Source organism: Mesocricetus auratus, unplaced genomic scaffold (genome assembly GCF_017639785.1).
Source record: "Mesocricetus auratus isolate SY011 unplaced genomic scaffold, BCM_Maur_2.0 Super-Scaffold_100007, whole genome shotgun sequence".
Classification (NCBI taxonomy): Eukaryota; Metazoa; Chordata; class Mammalia; order Rodentia; family Cricetidae; genus Mesocricetus; species Mesocricetus auratus.
Genome location: NW_024429191.1, coordinates 65855808 through 65877423, shown reverse-complemented (window position 1 = coordinate 65877423; position 21616 = coordinate 65855808). Strand labels below are relative to the sequence as shown.

At 42.2% G+C, this 21616-nt stretch overlaps 1 protein-coding gene across 1 annotated transcript in view; it reads right to left on the bottom strand.

Moving 5' to 3' along the window:
- The window catches only part of Rnf43 (ring finger protein 43), a 68417-nt gene extending 47633 nt beyond the window's left edge, over positions 1 to 20784 (bottom strand). Inside the window, exon 1 of the mRNA XM_013117582.3 lies at positions 18505 to 20784. Coding sequence (XP_012973036.2) covers positions 18505 to 18756 — 252 coding nt within the window. The 5' untranslated portion in view covers positions 18757 to 20784. The remainder of the gene's footprint in view (positions 1 to 18504) is intronic.
- Between the last annotated feature and the right edge of the window lie 832 nt (positions 20785 to 21616).

Genomic DNA, 21616 nt, shown 5'->3' with positions numbered 1-21616 from the left:
AAGCAGAGGCAGGCAGATCTCTATGAGTTCCAGGCCAGCCTGGTCTACAGAACAAGTTCCAGGACAGCCTCCAAAATAATACAGAGAACCCCCCCCCCAAAGTATGAAATAAAAAGAGAAGAAAGAAGAGAAGAAAAGGGTGAGGTGTATGATTCAGGCAGACCTCAGCAGGGAGTAATTACCCTGTACTCCACCCTGAGAAAGAAAAACAAGGGAAGAGAGAAACAGAGACACACACAGAGAATATGACTCTGATTCTCAAATCCACTTGCTAATTAGGGGATGGGATATTCTAGTTAGCTCAGGTCCCTGACTAATGATAACATTGTGATTTGTCTACCTAAGAACCAGGAAGTACTTGAAAACTCAATTTGCAGTTTTGGACCCCTTTCTAAAATACGTTGGTGCATTTTTTTACCTAAATAAATTATATTACACATAGTTTAATCTACACATCTTACGATACTACAAGAATATTAACATGGCCATTATTAGCATGAAATAATGGGCTACACTTAGAAGCTATCCAGGAGATTCTTAGGTTTTTATCTGCAGGACAGAAGCATTCTAGTTAATATACTATTTGTTTTTCTTTTGTATGCATATTTATTTTACTTAATGAAAAATCTATAAAACACCAACTTATAGATTATTAAGAATGAGACACAAACCCTCAAATGAACAGACTAAATTAACCTTGCCACTAGGATTATCAGACTGGAACAACAAGGTATCTAAAGACAGAAAAAAAAGGTTTTAAAAAATTCCACCCATAGACCTGGAGGCTAGCCAGCTCTGGCGGCACATACCCATAACCCCAGCACTTAGAAGGCAAAGGCAAGAGGTTTGAGGCCGGCATGTGCTACATTCGCAGATTTGAGCCCATTTCTTTGCTATGAGCTACATAGCAAAACTCTGTCCCTAAAATAAAAGCAAACAAAAACAATAAGAAGTAGAGTGTAGCAGCCATTCATTCTTATAATCTTACCACCCTATGGCTTAGGACTCAAGACTTTGTCCAACAGCCTCAATAAATGTATAAAGATATCAAGAGGTAAAGGTCACAAAGGGACATCAAACAAGGCCGCTGGAACTGCCCCAAGGCATCACACTCTGGCTTTCCTTTTTCATGACAGTGACAGTGATGCTGAGGGCTTGTCCCAGTCTTTATTCCAGGAAGCTTCAAATGCCCTGCAAACCTCACTCACTCATCTTTATTAGGCCTTGGGAAGAAAACAGTTTTCTCCCAGAAGTGTCTTCAGGGAGGAAAGATGCTACTGAAAGCCAGTAATACAGAAGACATTTTCTCCTCTCTACCCCACCCCACCCACCTCCTCTCCTACCCCCCACAGTTTTGTGCGGGTGATTGAAATGAGTTATAATACCATACAAGTGCTGAGAGGTTAATAATAGTAACTGAGCTATAGGCTGTGTGTGTTTAATCATGACAGTGAAGGAATAAGTAGAAAAGACCAGGAAACCTATAATTATCTTTATCCCATTATCTATCTATTTGGGGAACAGGACTCAAGTTGGTAAAGCTACAAAAACGTTGACTTTTCATCCCGCAGAAGACCCATCTCAGGGAATGGTCTTCACCTGAAAACAGTGCCAGGGCCCCAAATGTTTGATAGGTGCTAAAGCTGGAGTTCTCCTTTGTTCTTATTTTCATCTCGTTCTTCTCGGATGAGGCGCAGGAACTAGCCAGATTCTTTCCAAGCAGGATAAGAATTTTATCTGCTGAGCCTCAGAGAACATGTTGGGACCAGCACGGCATAATGAAGCAGGTAAGTTAGTCCCCTTCACAATCCTGAATGCCTTACAGCTCTTAGGAGGCAGCTGCAGGCTACACAGGAAACTGAAGAAGCTGAGGCATTCTAAGCAGATGCTTCAAAGCAATGAAGTGAAATGCTCCAAGGGGGAAGGCAGAAGAGTGGTGTTTATGCAGTTCTAGGCCCCCTCAGGTCACTATGTGGGAAGGCAGAACACATCTGCTTTGTGCCTTGATCAGCTTATTAACCATGGACAGAATGACCACATGTGCAAAGGTCCAGGGCAGAGAAGTGATTCACCACAGCACGACCAAGACAGACACAGAACTCACAGTTAGTCATTCTCCAAGCCAGTGCTTGCACTACATAACCGGAACATTAATCAATCCTTAGACACACAAAAATGTAAAGCTAAAGCTTCATCTTTGCAGCCACATTAAAGCACGGTTAGCCTAGGTGACCATTTAGGGATAATACCCAACAAGTTAACTGCCTCTAAGTAACTCCCACTGTCTTCTGACAGTTATTGGATGAATGAGAAGGCGCCCAAGTCTAACTGCTATTAATAGTAATACTGTACACATGCAATCTTCAAAGACCGCTCTCACACATGATTTCATTCCAGGCGATCAGGCCTTTTATTACTATTATCCCTATGTCACTCATGAGGACACGAGCTCCCAGAGGTTAAGCAATCTTCCTTAAGGTCATGAAGCTAAGCAGGATCAGAGATGAGATGAAATCACAGGACCACTGAGAGCTCTACTGGCTGCAGGATGTTCCCCCTTACCACAGAGCACCCTTCACGCCTTATTATCACAGTGTACCATTAGATGCGGATACTAAGCAAATAGCACCGTTTGGGGGCATATTATCTTCAATTATTTCATCAGTGATAGAAATTATGTTCTTAGGCTAGAATGCTCCCAGTTATATACAAAAATTAAAAGCCAAGGAGGTAATTCTGCCCTAAAGGGAACCAAGAAGCACTCTGATAATTCAAAAGAGGAAAAAAAATAGTCATGAGATTGTTTTGTGGCTTCCAAACAACTGCCTAATTGAAGAGCTTTCATCTGGTGGCCAAGTAGCTATAACCTGCACTACTGGAGAACCCAGCAAGGGGAAACAGCAGTTTCTCACTCCTGAGAATGCCACAGGGTGGCCTCACTCTGGAATATGTGCCTCCTGTATTCTCAATAGCTCATACTCGTTCCTCTATTCTGAATAGACCATACTCATTTGAACTCGTTAGATGCAGAACTGCACGAGGTAAGTTTCAAATGCCAGGTTACCACATGACCCTTAAAGTCTTGAAAACTAGGTGAGCCAGAAACTTTCATCTCCCCCGTCTGGCAAACAATACAATGATCACTGAATGCCACTCTAAGACTACACAAGACGTCAATGGGAGAACTAGCTCTGCTCTCTCCTCTTGAACTGAGGGTCTCAATTCAGCCGTGCACCCTCTGTTTGGGTGCCAGGAACTATTACAGTTTCTGAGTAGTTTATAGCCACGGTAGAAAATCAAATCTCCTGCAGTATTTACAAGGCAGGTGCAGTTGTAAAGAACTTGACTTTTGATTCCATTGTCTCTGCCAGGGCAGGTGGTACAGCAGGGGTGTGGAAACCTGCCAGACAGTCTCCAACTCAAACTTCCCTTTAGAAAACAACAAAAATGGAAACAAGCTGTGAAATCCTGTCCCATACCTTAATGAATGACATTACTTGGAAGCATTTTATATAGCATCATGAATTTGGTTCAAGTGTACAACTCAGGAGAAATAAGACTGTGAAAATGAAGTCATCTGCAGGGTGGCTTCTTCCCAGATAGTTTAATTTGCTATGTCTTTATTTGGACTAGAAGGACTCATATTTTCAGTAAACTTTACTCATATAGTTTTAAAAAACCTCTATAATCTAATACTTGAATAGGTAAGGTTTGTTTGATTTTGGGGGGGGGTTAGTCTATTGGCTTTTTGTTTTGTTGTCACTGTTCTGAGACAAGGTCTCTCCATCTAGTTCTGGCTGGTCTGGAACTCTCTTTGTAGACCAGGCTGGCCTTGAACTCACTGTGATCTGTCTGTCTCAGCCTCCTGAGTGTTGGGACTAAAGGTGTGTGCCATTGCACCCTCCAAATGCTAATGCTACTGTTCTGAGTTGGAGGTCTTCCTGTCACCCAGAATTTCATGCCTTGGCATCTCTTCCCTACTCCTGCACGCCCACACTGGTCTGCTTTCTCTCATCCAGGTACTAACTAGGCCCAACCATGCTTAGCTTCCTCCATCAGTCATGGTCAGGGTAGTGTGGCCATACACTGACCTTGAACAGGTAGGTTTTCACTGCTAAGTAAAATAAACTGATAAATCCCATTTATCTCAGAGTCTGCAGTACCATCCTAGAGCAAACTAGTGAGTGCATTTACATTTTGGTTGTGAGCCTAGCCTTTAACAGCTGAGCCATCCCTCCAGCCCTTGAGTGCATTAAAAACTTTTGAGAGGGCTGGTGAAATAGCTCAGCAGTTAAGATTGGCTCACAACTGCCTGCAACTACAGTTCTAGGACATATCTCTTTTGTCTCCTCCACAGACAACTCCACACATGTAACACTTGCTGACACAAAATTTGCACACACAATAGAAATTAAAAAAACAAAAACTTTGGGGAATAGTCTGTGATGAGTCCATGAAAAAGACTTTAAGAAAAAACCCACAAAACTATAACACGTGAGTTCAGAAACAACTAGAAGCATAAAAGGTTACTTTTAGTGGCAGAGATAGACAAGCGATGTTTCTCTGAGGTTTGTCTTTAGGGCAAACCTTTGGAATTTATGATGTTGATAACCACAGGGACACCACAAAGAGGCTCTGAGGGTGCTCACTGAACCCCTGTGGGGGTACTGGGGACTGCCACTGTTGGAAACTGAGCATTTTTGCGTGCTCCTGGAATTTGATTTCCAACCACTGCTCTGTCTCTGAGGGCAACACTCTCTTGAGTTCACACCCACAAAGCCAAGAGTAAGGTAGCCCTGTGCTTTGCTCTGGGTAGAAATTCAACAAACTTGCTTAAACCGTCATTTCAGTTCTCCTTTTTGGCTGGTGATATTAATCTGTTCTGTGAAAGAAACTGGATAATCTATAAATAGGTTCTCAAAAGCTTAGAAATTTCCTGGATTAAGAGGGTGTTTAAGAGGGAGTAGAAAGCTCAGAGAATGATGGCCTATAGATGTCACAAGCATAAGTATCGAAATGTTAAATGAATCTTGGTTGTCACGCAGAAAAACAATTCTGTAATTTATAGTCTTAATTCTGGTTAGATGACAAATAAGCCAGGCTATGGTGACAGAACCGAAGATGCCTTTGCCTCCTTTTGACAGACGACAAATCAGTTCAAATCTACAAGCAATTCCTCCTTCATTTATCTGCTAAAACCTGAGTTCAGGCCCTCAGGGTGCTGAGGTTTTCCTCTGTGGGAGAAAATGACATCATCATCACCTCAGAGACAGCAGGGAATGCAGAGAATGTGGCTCCCAAAATTTGGTGATGTCACCAACTGCCCAGAAAGAAACACCAAATTCCCAAGAGCTGAAGTACTGAAGGTTAAAAGATGGTTTTGTTGTTGATAGTTCTCTGTAGTACCCGATGTTTCCCAGTATAAGTTATAAAACAGCAGATGCATAGGGGGGTGGCCTCTTCTAGGAAGTCTGCAGCTCAAAACCCAAACATTCCTGGGACAGGTCCAAGCTCAGCGACAGAGGAACTCAACTCATTTGTCCCTTTCTGTGGCACATCTAACTTGAGGAAGGATAAAGACGTAGTTGTGGAGGGTCTCTTTCAGCTCTAAGAATGTTCTTTGGGGGACTTGCTAATGTTGCAAGTTTGCATTCAGAATAAATTCTGGCCACTCACATAATCCCCCAGTCTGCTCCAAACTTCCTTTGATGTCCAACAACTAAGGACAAAGATCTTTGATTATAAAACTTTTGGTTGTTGTTGTTGTTAAAAGAAAATTCTTTGCAGGGCGTGGACAGCGGGAGAAAGAAAAGATTTTTCTGAAGTGCAAACTATCTGGAAACCCCCCTGGGGAAGGAATCTGATCCCAGTCTCTGAGAGGTGCAGGCCTGCCTGTACAGGCTGCCTCTGCCGCCGACTGGCCTCTAAGAAGGCGCTTTTGTGTCTACTGTGGGTCCCACCAGCAGGCAGCCCCTCTTTTCTGCAGGCGGAAGTCTTCTGGGGACTCACAATGCAGATAGTCACGCTTTAGTGAGAAGGCATAGTAACTGACCAGATGGCTCCGTCTCCATCCTCTCAGAATGCTTACACACCAGAGCGTGAACACGGACCAAACGCTCCGAAACCCGAGTTCTTGTGTGATTGTTTAGCTTTGCTCTAATAATCCACGCTCACGAGGTTTTTAAGGCTCAGACTCGAGCTTCTTTGACTCCCATCTGGTTCTAGGTTATCTCTGGCTCTTCCGGGTCTTTCTAAAGGGTCCATTAGATTCCCTCAGGCATTATTTAGCAATTGAAGACAAGGGGGGGAGTTCAAGGCCTGCCTGGGGGACATAAGACTGTGTCTCAAACAAACAGCTGTTACATTAAGAAACCTTTTGTTGTTGCTGTTAAAATACCTCACTTTCTTTCTTTTTATTATTATGTTTTTGCTTGTTTTTTGTTTTTTTGAGACAGGGTTTCTCTGTAGGACTAGGTTGGTCTCGAACTCACAAAGATCCATCTGCCTCTGCCTCCCAAGTGCTGGGATTAAAGGTGTACACCACCACCGCCTGGCTCCAAATACTTCACTTTTTGTATAATAATTTTATTATATATTTTTCCATAGGATTCAGGTTGTGAAGAATCAAAACCGAAACACTTGAGATTATCAACTCAAAGCACCCACTCTATAAAACTCCATTTAAAGCTGAATGCATCAACGGGACTTCTTGCACATTTTAGAAAGCCAGTTTGCGATCTGAATGAAAGCCAGCAAGCATTGTTTAGTTATTTGGACTTCTGAAGAGACTGTTACTGAGGAGTACAGTGATGCAAGACTATACAGGGAACATTATACTCTACATCTGTGAGTGGCAACTCATCAACTTGGGTTGCAATGGTCCCCCATATTTAAGCTACTTAAAACTGCTTGGGTTAAAACTTAATATTACTTTGTCTTGCTTCAGTCACAGAGGACTCAAGTCTGAATTACCATAGCCTTTTCTTTCATTTTTGTTTAATTCTGCATTCACTTTTAATTACCTACTTGGGTAGAGACTGAACCCAGAGCCTCATGTGAGAGGCTAGTGCCTTACTACTAGAGCCACAAGCCCAGCCTACTATAGTCATGTGACCAACTCTGGAGAAAATAAGTCTGGCGCGCTGGTGCTTTTATGCCTGTAACTTTACTCTGTCATCCATCACACACTGCCCTTCTGGTGTTTAAGATGCATCTCCCCAGCTGCTGCAAGGTAAGGGGCTGTGCTCCTGTTTCCCATAGTAACGGCCTCAGCACACAGTCAGGGAACCACCATGTTAACATCCAGGGAAGCCAGCCAGCACAGCCTCCACTTAGGACGAGTTTCCTCAGCCTAGACTTCCAAGGGCTTTCCAATGATCCAGGCTATACACCACTTGGTCTACAGTGATTTTTATGATAGAATAAATGACAAGAACATAATGCTAAATTGTGACAAAGTATTTTTTCCCTGAATTATTTGTTTTTAAAGCATGCCTTCTAGCTGACTAGGCATCAAAGATGAAAGACATTCAATGAAATCTGTAATATTTTCTTTTCTTTCTTTTGAGACAGGGTCTTACTCTGTATCTCATTAGTCTCAAACTTAAAATGCCCCTGCTTCAGTCTCCTGAGTACCATGACTATCAGTCTGTAGTACCGTCCCTTGAGGTACTTAAGCTCACACCAAGGGCCATATGTATACAAGACAAACACTACCACCGAGCTCTATCCCCATTACTATATCCTTTAAAATTCAACCAACCATCATTACTTTTTAAAATATGATTTTAATGTGTTTAAGTGGTTCACCACAAACAGTCAGAAGAGGACATCTCTTCCTTTGGAACTGGAGTCACAGATAGTTGGGAACTGAACTCGGGTGGTCTGGTGCTCTTAAGTACTGAGCCACCTCTCCAGCCCTGTGTTTGGTTTTTGTTGTTGTTGCAGCTCTTGTGAGATAGGATCTCACTCTGTTACCCTGGCTAGCCTGGCCCAGGCCGGCCATTCTGCTTTAGCCTCCTTTGGTGCTAGGATCACAGATGTGAACCACCAGACAAGCTTATTAAAAAAAAGTGTTTTTTGGCTGAAGGTCTTACTATGTGACCCAGGCTTGCCTCAAACTTGCTGTGTAGCCTAGACTGGCCCTCAGATCTCAGTTCACTTGCCTAAGTTTCCTAAGTTCTAGGATTATAGGTGTATGCCACCATGTCCAGCTATAGTACCTTCTCAATAGTGTGTCTGGTTTTTAATTCCAGCAATGACAACACATTGTTTAAGATGAATAAACTTGGCTAAAAATATCAGTCAATAAAATATACCAGATCTCTGGCTGATAAATATTAATCTTCTTTATCTGTAAAATGAAAAGAATGGACAAGTGTTTTAGTCTACCTTTAACTTAATGACTTACCAAGTGCAATACCTGGTGCTTCCCCTTCCCCTCCCCACTCCCACACCAAAACTATTTTACTGCAACTGAAGATGAGAGCAGACCTGGATCCAACATCAGGCTAACAAGCCCCGCACGAGGCTAAAGAAGTGGCCGTGAGAATTAGAGAAAGACAGTTTAGTATAAAATTAAGAGTGCACAAAACCCAGACCATCAAAAGATTTTCTTTTAGAGTGGTTAATTGACCAGACTACAGAAAGTGTTTTTAGACAAACAAAAGAAGAACGAGCATTCAAGTGCATGTTTTAGGAAATAGCCAAAGTGGTAGACATAAAACACAGGACCAAATTATTCTACAGAAGTAACAACAACAACGTTTCCAGATATCAGCACGTACAGAATTGACAGGTAGCTTGCCTAGTCTACAAAAGGCCCTGGTTTGGGTCCACAATGGTACAAAATTGATAGGTGCCTGATAATTCAACTTAAAATTGTACTTGTGGTCATTCCCTTCACATACTAGTCTAGATTTAAAAATAAACAATGCTTGAAAAATTGTCAGTGTTTTTAATTCAGGGATCAGAACTTCTGTTTTATCTAATTTGCTATCTTGAGAAATAATATGGGCCTTTAGGTTTACAATTTTTTTGGGTTTTTTGTTTTTTTTGACACAGGATTTCTCTATAGCTTTGGAGGCTGTCCTGGAACTTGCTCTGTAAACCAGGCTGGCCTCAAACTCACAGAGATCCGCCTGCCTCTGCCTATCGAGTGCTGGGATCAAAGGAGTGCACCACCACTGCGACTAAGTTTACAATTTAGAAAATTAACTTTTAAATCATTTTGGTGTTTCTAAAATTGCAAATTCAACGAAAATCCTAAGATACTAAAAACCATGGGACAAATTTTCCCTAACTATAATGCTTAGAATATGTACAATAGCTTATCTGCTATTTAAAAGCAAAACAAAACAAAAGCTAGTGAATCTATATTTAAAAATTCCAAGGCTAGAGGTGAGTATATAGCTGAATTAGAAGAGCACTTGCTGCCGGCCGCTGGTGGCGCACACCTTTAATCCCAGCACTCGGGAGGCAGAGGCAGGCGGATCTCTGTCAGTTCGAGGCCAGTCTGGTCTACAGAGCTAGTTCCAAGATAGCCTCCAAAACAATACAAAGAAACCCTGTCTCGAAAAACAAAACCAGAAAAAAAAAAACTAGAAGAACACTTGCTTAACATGCACATGGTCTTGGCTTCAATCCTCAACAACACACAGAGACAGACACAGAGGGAGAGGGGGGGAAGGGGAAAAGAGGGGGAAGAGGAGGGGAGGGAGAGAGGCAAGAAAAACATTATTTTATATTTTTGGTTGTGAGCCTAGCCTTTACCGGCTGAGCTATCCCTCCAGCCCGAAAAACATTATTTTAAGGTATTTTAAAACCAGAATTAGGAATCCCAAGTTTAAGAGCTAAGAAGATGAGGTCCTTTGGACATAAGTTACCATCCTGTAATCAAAGGCTTAAATTCAATACCCAATACTCTTCCTGGGAAAACAAGAATTTCCTAAGAAGCCAAGGTTGAATTATCTATGAAATAATGCAAAGCCAGAAGCTGGGCTTTGTAACCCTAGCACTTGTGAGGCAGAGGTAGGAGGATAGCAACAGGTTCAAGGCCAGCCTGCTCTACACAGCAAACTCCAGGCTAGCCATGGCCACACAGTGAGAGCCTGCCTCCAACACAAAGCCATATAAAAATAAACAAAACAGATACAAAACAAGTAAGAGGTGGTGCTTGCTCAGCATGCTGGGACCCATCTCCAGGGTCAACCAACCAACTAATGGAGAAATGAACACAGTCAAGTGCTGTACAAAGGAGCATACCGAGACATATTCATGACAGCCATGCTTGATACTGAAATAATCAGGGAAATAGCTGGCTGTTAGTAAGTCAAAATAATTAAAATATGATGAGATAAGTAAATCTGTTTTGTCCTAGAGTTTTATCTCAGCTCCGAGTTACTTACGTTCACTCAGCAAATATCTTTTTTTTTTTTTTTTGTGGTTTTTCGAGACAGGGTTTCTCTGTGGCTTTGGAGGCTGTCCTGGAACTAGCTCTTGTAGACCAGGCTGGCCTCGAACTCACAGAGATCCGCCTGCCTCTGCCTCCCGAGTGCTGGGATTAAAGGCGTGCACCACCAACGCCCGGCTACGTTCACTCAGCAAATATCAAGAGCTAAGGTACTACCTAACATAATAGACTATTTCTAAGGATGCAGCGTTCAGCAAAAGTGTTCATAGTTTACTAAGAGAAGATGGCAACTAGAAAAAACATGTCATTACAAACGATAACGTGGAAAAGAACCCTGAATCATGGAGGGGGAATATGGGCTGAGAGGGAACGAGAAGCAGTGTAAGCACAATGGTGGAGGAAGGCCATGTCCACGTTCATTTGACACCCGGGGGTCTAGGAGAAGAAAGTGTCCGGCGTATGATTGGTTACGGCTGCGGGCCTAACAGAAGACAACCTGGGGTGGAAGTATGCCCAGTCTACTGAAAGGTTGAATGTCTGGAGCCAAATGTTGGGGGGAGGAGGAAAGAAAGGGATCAGGGTCACCGAGGCTCCTAGAGATCACTGTACAGACTTGGGATTCAACAGTTCTCAGGACAGTAGTTAGTGAGGTCAGGACACAGCTCTAAGGGCTTTTTGGGATAAAGTTGGGAAGCTGTTCATCAACATTTGTTTTTGACTAATTTATCACTCTGGGCAACATATATCCAAGTAGGGACTGCCTCAGCCATTAACAAAACTTTAGCCCTTCACATAATACAACTGACCCATGGAAATCTGCTTCCTCAGATGTCTTTAAAAACATATTTCTCATACCTTTATCATAACACCCAAGCGGGGGGCAGAGGCAGGCAGATCTCTGTGAGTTCATGGCCAGTCTGGTTTACACACTGAACTCAGACCAGCCTGGTTTACACATGTCTACCCTGCCTCAAACTATCAAATAAAAATAGATTTTTTTTAACTTTTATTTTTTTTAAGAATTTTTTTGGAAGGTGTTTTGTTTGTTGGTTTGTTTTTTGTTTGTTTGTTTTTCAGATGGGGTTTCTCTGTGTAGCCTTAGCTGTCCTGGAACTCTCTCTGTAGACCAATCTGACATCGGACTTTCAGAGACCTGCCTGCCTCTGCCTCCTGAGTGCAAGGATTAAAGGCGTGCGGCACCATTGCCCAGCTAAAGGCTTTTAAATTACCATTTCATGTCTGTGTGTCTTCCCTGCACATCTGTCTGTGCATTGCATGTATACCTGGAGCCTGCAGAGGCCAGAAGGTGTCAGGTCCCCTGGAACTGTGGTTACAGACAGCTGTGAGCGTCCACGTGGGTGCTGAGAACTGAACCAGGGTCCTCAGCAAGGCTCCTAACCCCAGCCTTCTCTCCAGCACTCACACTTCTCTTCCATCCCCTGCAAAGCACAGGGTTTCTTCTGCCCCGGTGCCTCTCTGTTGTTGCCTCTGTGTGTTTTCTGTAAAATGTTACCTCTTCCTACAGGGCTAGCAAAACTTAGGGATCAACTTCAGTTTCATGGAAGAAAACTGCTACATAAGTTTAATGAATACCATTCCCTATAATACCTCACCACCATTTCTGGATGCCAACACTGTAATAATAGCACATTGTTATTTTATAGCATTTCCCTCTATTGTACTTTCCAACCGAAGGGAAGAAAAGATGAAACCCACAAAGGCCAAAGAGCTTCATTAGAAATGAATAAATGAACCCTGAGCTCTAAACTCTAGAGACACTTTCTTCTTCTTCTTTCTTCTTCTTCTTCTTCTTCTTCTTCTTCTTCTTCTTCTTCTTCTTCTTCTTCTTCTTCTGCTTCTGCTTCTGCTTCTTCTGCTTCTTCTGCTTCTTCTGCTTCTTCTGCTTCTTCTTCTTCTTCTTCTGAGACAGGATTTCTCTGTGTTGCCTTGGTGTCCTGGAACTCCCTCTGTAGACCAGGACAGTCTTAAAAATCAGAGATCTGCCTGCTTTTACCTCCTAAATGCCTGTATTAAAGGCCAGAGCCACCACCACCTGGCTCTTCAGGAATATTTTTAATCCTTTATAAAATAGTGAACTGAGTAATTCATGTTAAAGAACATGATCTCCACTTGAGTACACACCAGGAAGATGCCTGCACACACAATACATAGATAATGGGAGCAATAGTTGAAGCACAATTCATTTATTAATTCTTATTAGTGAAAAATAAATTATAAATTTGAACTTGCATTTTTTTCATTTTTACATGAAGTACAGAATAAACATACACACATCTACTTTATAGGTAATTATAACAGGCCTATCTTTTTTGTTTTTTGTTTTGTTTTATTTTTTGTTTTTTTCGAGACAGGGTTTCTCTGTGGTTTTGGAGGCTGTCCTGGAACTCGCTCTGTAGACCAGGCTGGTCTTGAACTCACAGAGATCTGCCTGCCTCTGCCTCCCAAGTATGCCCAGCTTGTTTTTGTTATTTTTATTGTGTTTTGTTTATTTGTTTGAGACAGTCTCACCAAATAGCCCAGGCTGGCCTTGGATTCATTATTAGTCCAGGTTAGTTTCTAATTCATAATGTTCATGGCTTTAGTCTCCTGAGTACTGGGATTACAGTCCCGTGCCACCACACTCAGCAAGACATTCTCTCTTAATCTGGAAAGTACCATTAAAATATTCTACAAGGGGCTGAGGAGATGAGTCATCCGTTGGTTAAGAGCACTGACTGCTCCTTGAGAGCACCAGGATTTGATTCCCAGCATCCACATGGCAGCTCACAACTGTCTGTGACTCCAGACCCAGCAGATTCAATGCCCTCTTCTGACCTCTGCAGTCCCAGGTACACAAGAGATACATAAACACACACAGGCAAATCACACACACACACACACACACACACACACACACACTAAGGATTTTAAAAATACTCTGTATCTTCTCTCTTCTGGGTGCCAGGTTTGTAACAAAAGGCCAAATCTAGAAGTCCCTGAGCAGGGCTCATATCTGGGCACACTTTGTATCTGATAGTGCATTTCTGACTACATTCCAAAGTCAATTATTAATTATATTTTCTGCACCTCCATTAACATGAATAACTGAGAGTTGACTGTACCTTGAATATTTACTCTGTAGTTCTTTTAAGGCTGGCAGCAAAGCAAAAAAAAAATCGTAAAATCTACTCTGAAATCTGTATCCAAGGAACTCATTTAAGCAACATCAATTAAATGAATGCTATTTCAAAATTTATTATTTGCATTCCTGTGTTAGTAGTCATATTTTAAAAAAAGCAGAAAGGTAATGTAATGCAGATACTAGATAAACACTCTGATTGACTCACTTTTCTGCAAATCAAACTCAAAATGAGAAAAAATAGAAATACAGAAATTATTATTAGGTAGTAGAATATTGTGTGTCCAGGCTCAGCCTCTAACAGTGGCACTCTGGAGTGTATCCACCTTTGGCATGTATAGGATTTCAGAGCTGATCAACCACAGCTCTACAGTTCAAGTTCCAGCTATGCCAATTATTCACTAGTTATTTATTACCTTAGAGATATTAAGTCCTCAGTTTCCTTGTCTGTAAGAAGTGAGAAAATATGTATAGAACACTTTCTCTCATAAAGTTATCGTGATAATTCAATGAGCTAATACTTGCAAAATGCACAGTATCCATTTGGTAGCTATTATATTCAAATCCCTCAACGTCACTGGCAAAGAATCTGACCCTCACCAAGGTAAAAGCTATTTTGTTCCAATCCCACAACTCTGTGGGGTCAGTTAGGTTCACAGCTTGCAACAGAGGACTGTCTCTCTGACACTGGCCCAAAATTTCAATCAGAAAGTTTCAGGTGTTCAATACAAATAAAGTGAAAATGCAAAAGGGGGCAGGCGCGTGCTGACAGGTAGGTAAAACGAGAAGGCAAGTAGAGACACTGGCACAGGGAATTTGTCCTGGAGGTGCTCCCTGTTTGGGGCCAAATGTGAAACCACCCCAGGCTCGGCGCCCATTGCAGGTCTGCTGCCTCCGGGCAACACGTTCTAATCTTGATCATAACTTTATCCTGGAGACTAAGAAAATCCAGGACAACCAGCTGAACAGGAAAAATGCGACAGCCAAAGAGTTGGTGACCTCTCTAGTGCTACACTAAGATCCTCATATTCTTTTGCTTAGAGATGACTTGTTGCGCCAAATACGTAATAGAAAATATGAAAATATGACTACAGTTGTGTATAAACGTGGCAACAAGAACATCACTAGATAATAACAACAGACACAAACATTAATTAATTATAAGTAAGACAGAAAACTGGAAATCAGACAGTGCTCAGTTCTAGGATATTTTCCATCAGCAATGGTGGACCCAGGAAACAAAGAATATGTTCAAATGAAAGTATCTATATAGGTTGTAATCACCATCATGTAATAGTATTCTTTATAAATCACCATCAAATATTAGGAGGGCTCAAAAGTCTCCTTGGACTGTGTTTTGTTTTGTTTTTGATGGCTAGTTAAATACAACGACTTTTCAGGTAGCAGTGGTAAGTTACCCTAAGTAGACAAACTGAATGGAAGACAGAGGGAGAAAGGCAGAAAGGAATGAAGAAGAAGAAGAGGGAGGGAGGGAGGAAGGAAGGAAGGAAGGAAGGAAGGAAGGGAGGAAGGAAAGAAGGAAGGAAGGGAGGACGGAAGGAAGGAAGGAAGGAAGGAAGGAAGGAAGGAAGGAAGGAAGGCTTGGCAAACACAAAGGGAACCTGAGAGTTGGACACTTCAAAGAGGGTGGCTAACATCAGGAGGGTTAGGAGGGTACAACAACTCAAAGAAAAGACTCCAGGGCAAAGTAGAAATGTAATTGTTCAGGACTAAGATGAGAAATTTCAGAAAAAGAGAAGAAGAGAGATAGAAGGCAAAGCAGCAAAGACAACTCCTCTTTCAACATCCTTCCAGGACTTGAAGAAGAGCATCAGTCAATGGCAGAACATCTACCTAGCGTGCGGAAGGCCCTGGGTCCAACACACTACATACACACACACACACACACACACACACACCACAGAGAGAGAGAGAGACAGACAGACAGACAGAAACAGACCCAGACTACTGCTAAAAAGGAAAAATCATAACATAAAGAGTGAGGAATAAGAATCTAGACAAAAATTCATCACTGCTTGGCTTCCAAATGCTTACGTATGAGAATTATAACCATCAGAAAAAGCCAAGAAAAAGAAAATTATTTTAAAGGCAGTTGCATGGACTATATTATTATTAAACAAAAGGGGCTACATTGCTATGGGATGGCTCCCTTTGTCTAAGCAAATTTAAAATGCAATACAATGAAATCCAATAAATACCATGCAATAGAAAGCAAAGCAATGAAATCCAATTAATTTGGTTTTCATGAAAGTGTATGCATCCTGGATTAATCTGGGAAAATGGAAAGAAATGTCTAATGTTCAAAGTGATAAGGTTATTCTTTTTTAAAGCCACTGTTTTATATAAATTTTCCTATGTATAGTACTGCACTTTTACAAAGACCCAATTGAATCTTTAGAGATTAATAGGAACACTTCATAGGCAGAAGGTCACAAGAAATGATCCATCTGTGTTATGGGGACACAACATCTATCAACACAGCTACCATGCACATGGAGGACCAGAGACAGAACTTCCAAGGGAAGGCTTGATCAACCAGTTCCATGAGTTAATTGAGTTGCAGTGGAATCTGATAAGGAGCAAACAGCATGGATTCTAGACACACAAACCAAGTGTCCCTACCACCAGAGCTCAATAAAATAATGTATAAGGATATGTCTCTTAAAAGGTTTATTAAAAATAGTTTTGTCTTCAGGAGTGATTAAGAAAATTTAGTTGGCTGGGCGTTGGTGGCACACGCCTTTAATCCCAGCACTTGGGAGGCAGAGGCAGGCGGATCTCTGTGAGTTCGAGGCCAGCCTGGTTTACAGAGCGAGTTCCAGGACAGCCTCCATAACAATACAGGGAAAACCTGTCTCGAAAAAAAAATTTTAGTTAACTGCTACGGACTAAAAAATTGATTCACAGAGAATACACCAGGCCCCAAACTGACATACTCAGTGATTAATACTGAACCACCATAAAGGTTATTTAAAAACCTAAAAGAAGAGCAGATGGACAGAAAAATCGTCAATGAGGTAAAGCTGTGCATGGAGAAATTTGAAAGTTCTTACAAGGATATAACAACAATCCTGTTCACAGAGTGAAGATGCTTAGGGAAACCTGAAGGTAAATAGCTTTCTTTAAGGCAGACGAAGAGAAGATACAATAAAAACTGACAAAACAACGGGTGGCAAAGGCACGCTTCCAGCTACCTTTTCCTTTGTGAAAACACAGAAGCTTTAGGCAAGAGTTTTACCGTAACAGAAAACAAGCAATGAGGACTGACAGAAGACGCTGTCTCTCAGAGCAGACCATTAAGCTGCTGAGCATGCTACCACAGATCTGAGTGTGGCTCCTGAAGACTTCAGAGACACAAACACATGGCTGAATGCTAAAACTGTCTATGCTACAATTCACAATGCAGCAGGCACCTCAGGAAGGCAAGGCCAGGGGGGTACATTCCCTCCTACACTGCTCTATTCCCAGCTTTTAAGACTCCTAATCCCATCCTGGAGCCTAATTTAGATGATAACCCCTCATACGTGTCAAATCTTATGGCAATTTTGCAGTTTGCCTTTCTAACATTTTACTTCAATTCTTTATCCTCTTCATTTATTTCAGTTTCAAAATACCGGCAAAGTAGTACAACGTAACTGCTAAACTTTATGTAAACATTGTCTCTCTCTCTCTCTCTCTCTCTCTCTCTCTCTCTCTCTCTCTCTCTCTCTCTCTCTCTCTCTCTCTCTCTCCCTCCCTCCCTCCCTCCTTCCCTCCCTCCCTCCCCTCCCCCTCTCTCTCGCTCGGATACATGGTCTCTTTATGTCTGCTGGATGTCCTGGATTTGTTATATAGGCCAGGTTGGCCTGACACTCAAAGAGATCCACTTGCCTCTGTCTCCTGAGCACCCAGTTAAAGTACTAATGTTTGAAAAATAACTCTGTAATTTATTTTGTATTCTTACCTTCTTCTGTTTTAATTCATATAGCTATGAACCACAGTCTACGCATATCACAAAATAAAAATCCGACATTATATGCTGAGATTGCTTGTATAAACCTGCTTCCAATGACTTCAGCAAGAAGTGTCATTTTACAAGAAAAATTTTAGTAAACAAGCGACATCTTTCTATGAAGTAAGATAGTAGATTGCCCATTAAAAGGGCACAGCTCAGCAAGCTCTGTCTTCACCATAGGAATGAGCAATTTGTCTAAAGAAGGCTGGCCCCAGTAAGTTAATAAATCTAACACATAAATCATAGTCTGCTACAGTCCGAAAGTCTAAGAAATTGTGTCAGGAAAAACTGTGAGTTCAGAAAATATATATCAAATAAACCTTTAGTTTTGAACTGCACATTTTAAAACTGGACCAGAAGGTGCAGGGACAGGTTCAGGCTTTTGGGTCCATTTTGTAACCTAGTCCTCTCCATTTGGAGGTTAGGGTTAGGGTGCCACACGGGGTAGAAAGCCAGTCAGAGCATCCAAGCTTGACTGAGTTTTAAAAGTGACACTGTAATCAAATGTGCTCCAAGGACAGTCTAGAATTTCAGGGTGTTCGTGACCATTAAAATTAATATTTACATTTTAACAAGATGTAAGCTAGATTTCCAAAGTCAATTAAATATACACTTGTAACTTTGACCTATCAAAAGTAGTGCCCCAAATACATATTTGTAAAGAAAAGTTTTACTATGTATACCCCAAAAGGTTATGCAATACCAGTTAAAATAATCAAATTACCCCCTAAAATACAGAATTTATATATTGCTTCAAGAATAAAATAAAAATTTGCTTTAGACTGCCCATAAAGCAATACCCTCACAAGAATGAAGGGATGCAAAGCTAAGCAGTAAGATGAAGCAAAGCTAACCCTTGCATGGGCTCTGGTTTGTCAGACAAAAGAAAAAAGGCACATTTCAAACAGATGGAAAGGAACAGAATGAAGTAGTACTTGCCTGCATTAATTTCCCTTCTGCTGGAGTTACTTCTGCAACACCGGCAAACACACCTTCCAGAGTGAGGTTCAGTTTTCCCGTGGGGTCCACTTTCAAGGGGATCACTCTGATAATAGCTTTCTGCTCTGCTGATCTTTCAGACTCCACCGCTGCTGCCAGCACCAGGCCTGTGCGTCCAAAGCCTGCGTGCAGCGTAGCCATCAGCAGCCAGGGCCAGAGGGCAGCCAGCTGCAGCTGCTGGCCAGCACTCATGCTACCAGCTGCATCCGTGCTCTTCGGCCATGCATACTGCTTCCACTAGCTAATCCCAGACGCAGGTTCTCAGATCCAGAGAATGGAGGGGAAAGAGGCTGTGCTTCAGTTTCAGAAAGCCAGGTCACAATTCTCTACAGAGTCTTCCCAAGCACCGGTGACATTCCAGATAGGGAGGAGGAGAGGGATTTTTTCAGCCCACTTCTGGGGCAGGTATGTCATTTTCTCCCATCGTCACTGTGGACACAGAAACACCACCACTGCCCGTTGAGATTTCCAAATGTGCTTTAGATCCAACACGAATTGGTTTTGTGTCCGATCACTTGCTGTTGGTCTCCCATATGTATCAGATTTCCGAGGCACTAAACCCAGTGTTGATGAACAAAAGCCAAGGGCAGTGCACCGACCGCAGCTGACAGTGAAGACTCCAGCCCAGAAGATGAGCGATGGCCCCTTACAGCCAGAAACTGTCAATCTTAGAGACTAAAGGCTGTGACAGGGTTCCTTTTTAATAGGAGAAGAGTGGAAATTAATCAGGCCACACCTGGAGGGATGCATAAGGTTGCTACAGCAGGAATTCATTAAAACGTCCATGCTAGATTGAGTTTCAGCATAGCCCAGAGTGCTAGGCCTACTGAATTTATATACTTTTTAAGATCTTCAGTGTATTATATTTTTTTGTGTTCCACCAAAAGTGCCTGTAAAATTAGGCACAGATCCATATATCTTTGACATACAACAGAATAAACCTGAATACCAAAATCTCTCCCAACTTCCATATTGAGATCCTCGATGAGGTTAGCTTTCCAGGTATTTTCCCAGTTAAAATTCATATTTCTGTTTCCTTTCTTGCGTATGGATTCGAGATTTTATTCTCCAGTCTGAGAATATCAAGCACTTTGACTTTCCTTAACATGCCGAGGAGACTAATATCAAGACCTTAGAATCTGTAATCTTCCAGATTCAGAAGAAAAACAAAGAACTATTTCTAACACGTTTTCAAATTCCTTGAGGGGGTGGGGATGGGGAATAAAACACAGAGGGGGGGTGGCCAGTCATAGGCTCTAAACTGAAGGGGGAATCAACAGAGTAGAGGAGATTGGGGTTTTTCTAGGCTCCTGTGAAACTTCAGATTCTTGTATAAACATCAGATTTTTAAAATGTGCACTATTAAGGAACTATAAATGCACTTTACTCACAAAGCCTACTGCCTTCTGAGGCCACATTTAAAAATCCTACCAAGTCTTCAGAAGTGCTGAAAAGCCCAGCAACTGAGCACGAGCCTGCTATAGATTCCTTACTTTGCTGAAACAGAGGGAGGGAGAAAACAAAAAAGAATTTCAAAAGAAATCTGCAAACCTGTTGTGCTGTCGGGCCCACTGGAATCCACGGGGGGGTGAAACAAATTCAATTATGCTTTTATAAATCCTGCTTTAAAAAAAGATCTGAGCCGCTTAACCCAGAGCGGCTCACTCTTCACCTTCTCACTCGGCAATCAGACCAAGTGTCCGCACTACAGGTAGGTACGCAGAAATTCCGAAGCCCGACAAAGCAATCCACGCAGGTCAAAGGCAGAAACTCATTCCAGGAAGAGAGCCACTGTCCTCAAGAACTCTGGAAATGCTTACAGAAGATCCAAAATAATCTCTGAAATCTAGCAAAAGTCCTTTCCCCCCGCCGCCTCTGCACAGAATATTAAATCAGCTCTTGAAAGACAACAAAGTAGTAAATACAACAATTCACTACCAGAAACACACACACACACACACACACACACACACACACACAAATCCCAGAGAAGGCGGTATCTCTGAATCATGGATGGGCTTGGGAAGTTGAGAAGAAGGAAGGATTCAGCGCTTCCTTTCCAGAACGACAATTCTGGATCAGCTCCCTACACCAGGAAGCCTGTGGTTGGTAATTGGTGTTCTAGCTCTGACTCCCTCCCCTGGGAGTGCAATCACGCTCTCTACCTGCTGACAAAGTGAGGGTGGAGCAGCTACACGCAAGCTGCCCCTCCTCCTCCTGGTGCACGCACTCCGCAAACTTACCTAAGTCTTCTCCCGCTCTCTTCCTGTGTCTCGCTCCTTTACTCCCTCTAGCGAGCCACCGCCTAACTGCATGCAACTCAACCAGTTAAGTCCTTACCTTTCCCTACAGCATATATATAAATCGGGCCACTCAAACATATCTAAGCAGATTCTAGAAGCAATAGGGCACAAATACAAGTTCAAACAGATTTCTATTTTTCCATGTTTATAAATGGCACAAAGACAACGTTAGGAGATCTTTTTTGTTTTTCGAGACAGAGTTTCTCTGTATTATTTTGGAGGCTGTCCTGGAGCTCGCTCTGTAGACCAGGCTGGCCTCGAACTCACGAGATCCGCCTGCCTCTGCCTCCCGAGTGCTGGGATTAAAGGCGTGCATTAGGAGATCTTATACGGCAATACTCAATGCTTTTGTCTGACACCGTGGGAAGCGAATGTTCACTTTCTGCATAGCTTTTCTTCAGTTCTTACCGGTGTAAGTTCACTAGTTCTGTCTAAACTGTATCTGCAAGGATCTTGCAAATCAGGCTGGTGTCAGAAGTCTGGAATCTGTTACTTTCTTCTTGCTCTTTGGATCAGATCTATTCTTCCAATGCAAGACTGTAAGTCTGTCAGAATACAGGTCAAGATGCTTGGAACTGGAACAATGGCTCAGTGGTTAAGAGTGCTTGCTACCTGCTCTGTAAGAGTCCTGGGGTTCAGTTCCCAGCACCCACGTGGTGGCTCACAAATATCTACAACTCCAGTTCCAGAGGACCCGATGCCTCCACAGACACTGTAGGGAAACACCTATACATGTATCTTTTGAAAAA